The following is a 6,889-nucleotide window of genomic DNA, read 5'->3' as shown; positions in this document are numbered from 1 at the left end:
GGTCTCACGAAAACAGGCTGGTCTCACGTGAACCCAACCCTATATACACATATTATATAATATTCAAGTATGTAAATAAAAATACACATATATTGATCATAATTTCATTTATATAAATGAGTTTATAGATATTTTGATTATATATATTGAATACATACATACATATGTATGTGTGTGTGTTCAATTATTGTTATGTAAATAACAAATAGGGTCGTATGAGATAAACGAATCAAAAAAACAAATATTGGGTGTAAGCAATGGAAATGAATAGTCTAATTAATTTAATGTTTTGATAATAATTACATCAATAAAAAAACAAAGTTTGTGTTTTTTCTAAAAATTAGTATTGCGATGCCTAAAAATGTATCTTATTGTTGGTGTTTTTTTTCTTACAAAATTACAAATTAAGAAACTATAAGAAAACATAATATAATCTTCTGCCATAGATGATAGATGGAAAAGAAGAGGAGAAAGCGTACCTATAGTTTATAACTCGTAAATGGATATGAAGAACATATAAATGAAAAAAACCTAAAGATTGAGGGATTTAGAGAAAAAACCAAGGATTGAATGATTTAATTGTTAGAGTTGAAACATACCAAGAGAAGGGAAGGGTTTTTGAGTTAAATGTGAACATTAATTTGCAAAATTACTAAGGAAAAAAAATCAAAACGTGGAAAAAAGAGGAAAAGTGGTTTTTAGATGAGAGATGGAAAAGAAGAGCGAAGAGCGTACCAGTAATTTATAACTCGTACATGGAGATAGAGATAGAGAACACATAAAAGAGTTGAAACGTACCAAGAAAATGGGAAGGGTTTTTTGAGTTAAATGTACACATAAATAGAGTTGAAACGTACCAAGAAAAGGGGAAGGGTTTTTTTGAGTTAAATGTACACATAAATAGAGTTGAAACGTACCAAGAGAAGGGGAAGGGTTTTGAGTTAAATGTGAACATTAATTTGCAAAATTATTAAGAAAAAAAAATTCAAAATGTGGAAAAAAGAGGAAAATATGATCTCTACATCGAGGAGATGCCACGTCAGCCTATCATGATTCTGCTTTATAGATATATATAGATTAAAATAATAAAGATGATAATATCCATGATTAACACCCTTCACAATAAAAATGATTAATCAACCTCTCATAATTACAAAAAGTTGAACAAAATGAAAAACTATGATTGGTTGAGTGAGGTTTGCACGGTTTGTACAAATTAGGTGGTTTGTATTTGATCGCTCCTATATATATATAGACTTAGAATCATGTGAGACCAAAGGTTTTTCGTGAGACCCGTAACACCCGTGAGACCCGTAACACTCGTAAGACCAATTCTCAACCCTTGAATTAGATCTACAATCTAACAATTTGAACATTCATAAACGCCACAAGACTTCTCAATAATCACAAAATTGTCACCGTACAATTTTAGACCATTAGATCATTAGCTTATAAAGTTGATCAATGAACATAAATTGGTCTTACGGGTCTCATGAAAAACCTTTGGTCTCACGTGAACCCAACCTTTTATATATATATATATATATAGAGGGAGTTTTCTTTTAATAACTTGCTAATTTGAAAAAATCTCTCTCTCTCTTCCTTCTATTTTTTTTCTCACATCTCTCATCTCATCTCTCTCATATTTTCTCTCTCATCTATACCCTTTTGGTAACACACATGTACCACGTAATTGAATGTGAACGGTGAAGACATTGTGAACATTTTATTAAAAATATTATTAAAGTTTGTGATCATATTGTGAACACACTCTTAATCAGAAGATTTGATATAACTCGTGAACACATTGGAAACACATATCACTAGTAAACACCATAAACTAATATTTTTATTAAGATTGTTTACATTGTGTTCAAAATGTGTATGTTAATACGGAGATAAAAGAGAGAAAGAGATACGTATGGAATTTCCCTAAAAATGCATGAATTTGTATTTGATAATAATGATAATTATCTCATTAATTATTTTAAATTAATGGCCTAGGATGAATCTCACATATTTTGAAGTTCTTAAATGATTAAGTTCCTAAGTACATAATCCTTATGTTTCTTTTATCAGTAATGTAACTACAAAACGTATTATGATGATACGGTGAGAAGGGTAAAAAATATCTCCACCATTTGATTAGTCATAATTGAAGAGAACCACTAGATCAATTTCATTCTAAAGCGTATTTAATGGGTTATTTTGGGACCAAAAGTGATCAAGAATTCAAATCCCTTCTCAGAGCCTGTATGTTTTTTTTTCAAAATTACCTCTTAATACCTCTTAAGTCTGATTTGTTCAGACGTTTGGGTATTAAGAGCGTTTGTTTTATTTTTAAAATAAAAGCTTAAAAGTTATAAATGTCATCTGAAATTTTAAATGGTAAATGTATTACTTAATACCTTTTAATCTTAATCTGCTCTTTATCACATGATTCATATTTTGGGGGTTGGAAGAGATTTGTTAGCAAAAAGTATTCATCTTTTATAAAAAAAAACTATTTATCTTTTATATTCTTGCACTTGTTTGACCAATTCAGATTTTAGACTTCAGACATAGGAACAAACAATCTTACTGATCCAAATTTCAGATTTCAGGACCATCTTTTATAAATCAGAAGTAAAATCAGACTTCAGATTTCAACACATCTTAAAAAACAAATGTCACCTTAAACTTCTCATCTTAACTCCTATTTACTTTTTCGGCCTACAAAGTATATAATTAATCCATACTAAAAATTAGAATAACTAAAAATAAGTTAATATTTATCAACAATTTTCTGTCATATTATATTTGTCTTTTTCTCTTAAATGTTGTTAATCTCATGGAAGATTTTTTATATCGATATTTATTGTCGATAATAATATGAATTTTCTATGATAATGATGTGATTTTGCACAGAACCAACATACTTATCACATCTAATACATTGTGATTAGTGACTATACTATATGTACGTGATTTTAGGGATGATGACGTCATCAAGATTATAGATAAATATGAAATCACATTATTATTCTTAATTATTTAATTTTAGTTATGAGGTAAATAATTTTGAGGCCTATAAATGCTCTTGCATTTTCGTAAAACAGAGATGTTCTTGTTTGAACACTTCTCTCTCCACACACACACACACATATATATATATATATATATGTGTGTGTGTGTGTGTGTGTATAGGATTAGGTCGGTTGAGTTCTCGTGAGAAGGAAAGTTATGATGAAAAACATAAAAAAGATATCTCCACCCTTGCATCAATTCTAATTGAATGTAAACACTAATGAGACGCACCGGCTCAATTCCTTTCTAAGCACAATTAATAGGTGGACATGAAATTAAAAGTGATCAAGAGTTCAAATCTTTTTTTCGCTTCTTACTATAACTCCCTTCTCACATGATCCTTCATCGGGTTGGGTTTCAGTGAGAAGGGAAGTTATAAGAGATAAGCGTAAGAAGAGATCACTACCATTAAATTAAATACTAATTGAATGTCAACACCAATGAAGTACATCTCAGATCAATTCATTTCTAAAGCACAATTCATGGGTAGATAAGAGGTAAAAAGTGATCTATAGTTCAAATATTTTCTTATACTTCTTAGTTTAACTCTTTCTCACATGATCATTCACATACACACACACACACACATATATAAATATATATACAAGAAATCAGTATTTTATGTATAAAGTGTGGTTTTATTTTATTAATTATTAATACAGAAAAACAATCAAATTATATTTTTTATGGGATTAATTTTAAATTCAACCATGCTAACTTTGATTTAATTTCACACGAGAAGTAACATTTTACTTGAAACAGATATTGTATAGATTTCAATCGAGATGCAAGTTGGATGATTTAAGTTTGAAAAAAAAAGACAGTCATTGATGATGAGCAAAACATTAAATGGAGAGTGATATGACCAAACATAAAAATTCAGTCACAACTGATATCAAACTTCAACATCAATACAAACTTTTGGATTCAGTTCCATTTCAAATTATAAATGTGTGGTTTTTCTATCTTGGAGCAAAGCAATCGAGAAAGGAAGCAACACACATTACCAAATGTCTTGCATCGATTGTTTTAATAAATAAACCACAGATATAGATAAATGGATATGAGGTTTATGACATAGATATTTATCTCTTTTATTATCTATCTATATTATATTATAAAATATTTGACAAAAAATTTTAAAAACTGTTTTTTATACGTGAAGTACTGTTTATTGATACATATTACTTAAAATTCAAAATTACAAGTAGAATGTGCATGAATACATCTTATTAAAACTCTATGTTTGAATTTGTGTGACTAAATACAGATAAATATAATTAAATATATGATAAACATCATTTTAAATATAAAAAATCTAAAATATAATTAAGATAATTATTGAGTTCTAATAAAATACTTAATTATTATCTTAAAAAATCATTTTATTAAACAAGAAAGAGTTTACTCCGTTATTAAACTTCAATTAAATTATAATAAAAAAATTAAATTAAATAAATTACACAAAAAAGAGAACTCTTAAAAAGTTAATTTGACATAAATGTCAATTATTTTTTTTCAAAATTTTATAATATTTCATTAAAAAATAAAATAAAAACATTTTCTTTTTCTCAAAACCACATAAAATCGCATTATAACATCGATAGACCTAAAATATATAACGAAACATTAAAATCAAGATATATCTCGTTACATTACAATAATCTATACTATATTATAAAACATTTGACAAAAACTCTAAAAAATCTATTTTTTATGCATGAAAAATACTGTATATTAATGCATATTACTTAAAATTCAAGATTATAAGTAAATTATGCATAATGACAACTTATTAAAGCTCAATGTTTGAATTCGTGTAACTATCTGTGAATAAACATAACCAAATAGATGATAAACATTCATTTTAAAATATAAAAAATTTAAAGAATAATTGCCAAGTTATAACAAAATAATTAATTATTATTTTTATAAGAAAATTATATTATTAAACTAAATATAAATTAGTTCGTTATTAAACCTAAATTAAATTATAAAATAAATTGAATTAAAAAATTGCAAAAAAATAAGAATTTTAAATAGTTAATTTAATACTAATATCGATATATTTTTTTCAAATTTATATTTTATTCAAAAATAAAACATTATCGCTTTTTAAAAAATCATATAAGATTATACTATAACATCGATTGAGATAAAAAAATAAAACAAAATATTATAATCAAGATGTATCTCATCATATTATACAAATAAACTTGTTGTAATTCTAAATATACAGGGTAAAGTAAGCGGGAGCCACTAGGGCCAGGGTGCGCAATTTCCAAAAAAGAGAGAAGAAATATCCAGTTTCGTATGGGCCTATTGCTTTAAAAATTATGGTTATTAAATGGTTTTTTTTTTTTTTTATAAATGAACGTTGAAATTTTTGTGGAATGGACATAGTTTTTACAATAATTTTCATTTTTTTTTTCAAGTTGTTTATTTGTTTGTATCATGTGTTTTCACATTTGCAGACACGTCCATTGTATGCTTGGATATATAAATGTATATTGTATAATTAATAAAAAAAGGTACAAAATAGAAAACTAGTAAACTAAAAAAGAAATCTATGAGTTGTGTAGGGACTATTTTTGTAAATTACACCTTATTTTAATTTCAACCCCTCCTCTTTCGTCTATAAAGAGCCCGGCGTCTGCATTGCAGTTTCTGTAACTCACTCAAACATGTTGAAAGCTCCAGTCAACCACGTCAACGGCCACCAAAGGTCGTCTCCGCCGTTACTCAGCCGGGGGAAGAAGGCTTTTGTCGTTGGAGATGGGGGTGTTGACGTTAGTGGAATCCCAGCTTCCTTTTTATCTCACAACACGTTGGCATTTCCCGTCCAACGTCACAGCAGGAGTTTCCGCTCTCGGCGTCATTCCGGTAAATTAGTCGGAGAAATCAAAGCCGTTTCCGGCGAAGCTAGCACTGCTGGTGTCATCACTACCACCAGCGTGAAAGCTGTGGTTACAGTCCAAATGACGGTGGGTGGGGTCCTATCGAACCTTAGTATTACGAGAGCGTTTGACGACATCGGAGATTTGCTCGGAAAATCGCTCCTCTTGGAGCTTGTTTCCGCAGAGGTTGACCCTGGTAAGTGTATAAACTCGCCTGGTTTCCTCTTCTTTTGGAGAAAAAAATAATGGATCCATCAACAAAAGTTCTCGTTATATATTTTATATTAATACAATTACTACACGTGTTTGTGATTGCTTATAAAAATAAATTATTGACTTATTTCGGTGTAACACTGGTAATAAACATTTTTTAGTGTTTGGATAAACAGCTTATACCGATGCCAAACCGGTAATAAAGAGTTTTTGAAAAAGTTAAAATTTACTAACTTATAATAAGTTGATAAACATTTTTATTGAAAATAATAAGTTATTTCAAATAAGCAATCTCAAACACCCCATTATATTCAATTATAACCAAGGTTTTGCTTAGTAACATCTTAACTAGCAGTGGATCTTTATGAGTTGAGTTGATTGGGTTAAAAGACATTTGAATAACCCAATTTAATGTTTATGGTTTGAAAAATCTTAATTCAATCCAAGCCAAATCATGGTTGATTGCGTTGATGCTTTGATATATCAAAATATTCTCTTAACCTTTAAATATTGTTTTCTATACCCATGCTTTCTTTTTTATCATCAATTATTTTGTACAACTTATTCATACTTCTTAAATCATAAACATACCATGTTCAACTACTTTTCTCAAGAGTTTAGATCTATTTTTACGCTTCTCATAATAACTTTCTTTATCATCGGAATCTAACCATATATATATATATATATATATATATATATATATATATATA

General features: G+C 28.1%; 1 protein-coding gene across 1 annotated transcript in view; it reads left to right on the top strand.

Moving 5' to 3' along the window:
* The first annotated feature begins 5,741 nt into the window (after positions 1 to 5,741).
* Positions 5,742 to 6,889, top strand: part of LOC112519000 (linoleate 13S-lipoxygenase 2-1, chloroplastic-like) — a 6,270-nt gene continuing 5,122 nt past the window's right edge. The window contains exon 1 of the mRNA XM_025126864.1: positions 5,742 to 6,159. Coding sequence (XP_024982632.1) covers positions 5,751 to 6,159 — 409 coding nt within the window. The 5' untranslated portion in view covers positions 5,742 to 5,750. The remainder of the gene's footprint in view (positions 6,160 to 6,889) is intronic.

Source organism: Cynara cardunculus (genome assembly GCF_001531365.2).
Source record: "Cynara cardunculus var. scolymus isolate 2C chromosome LG 10, CcrdV1, whole genome shotgun sequence".
Lineage (NCBI taxonomy): Eukaryota > Viridiplantae > Streptophyta > Magnoliopsida > Asterales > Asteraceae > Cynara > Cynara cardunculus.
This window is presented reverse-complemented; position numbering and strand designations above follow the sequence as displayed.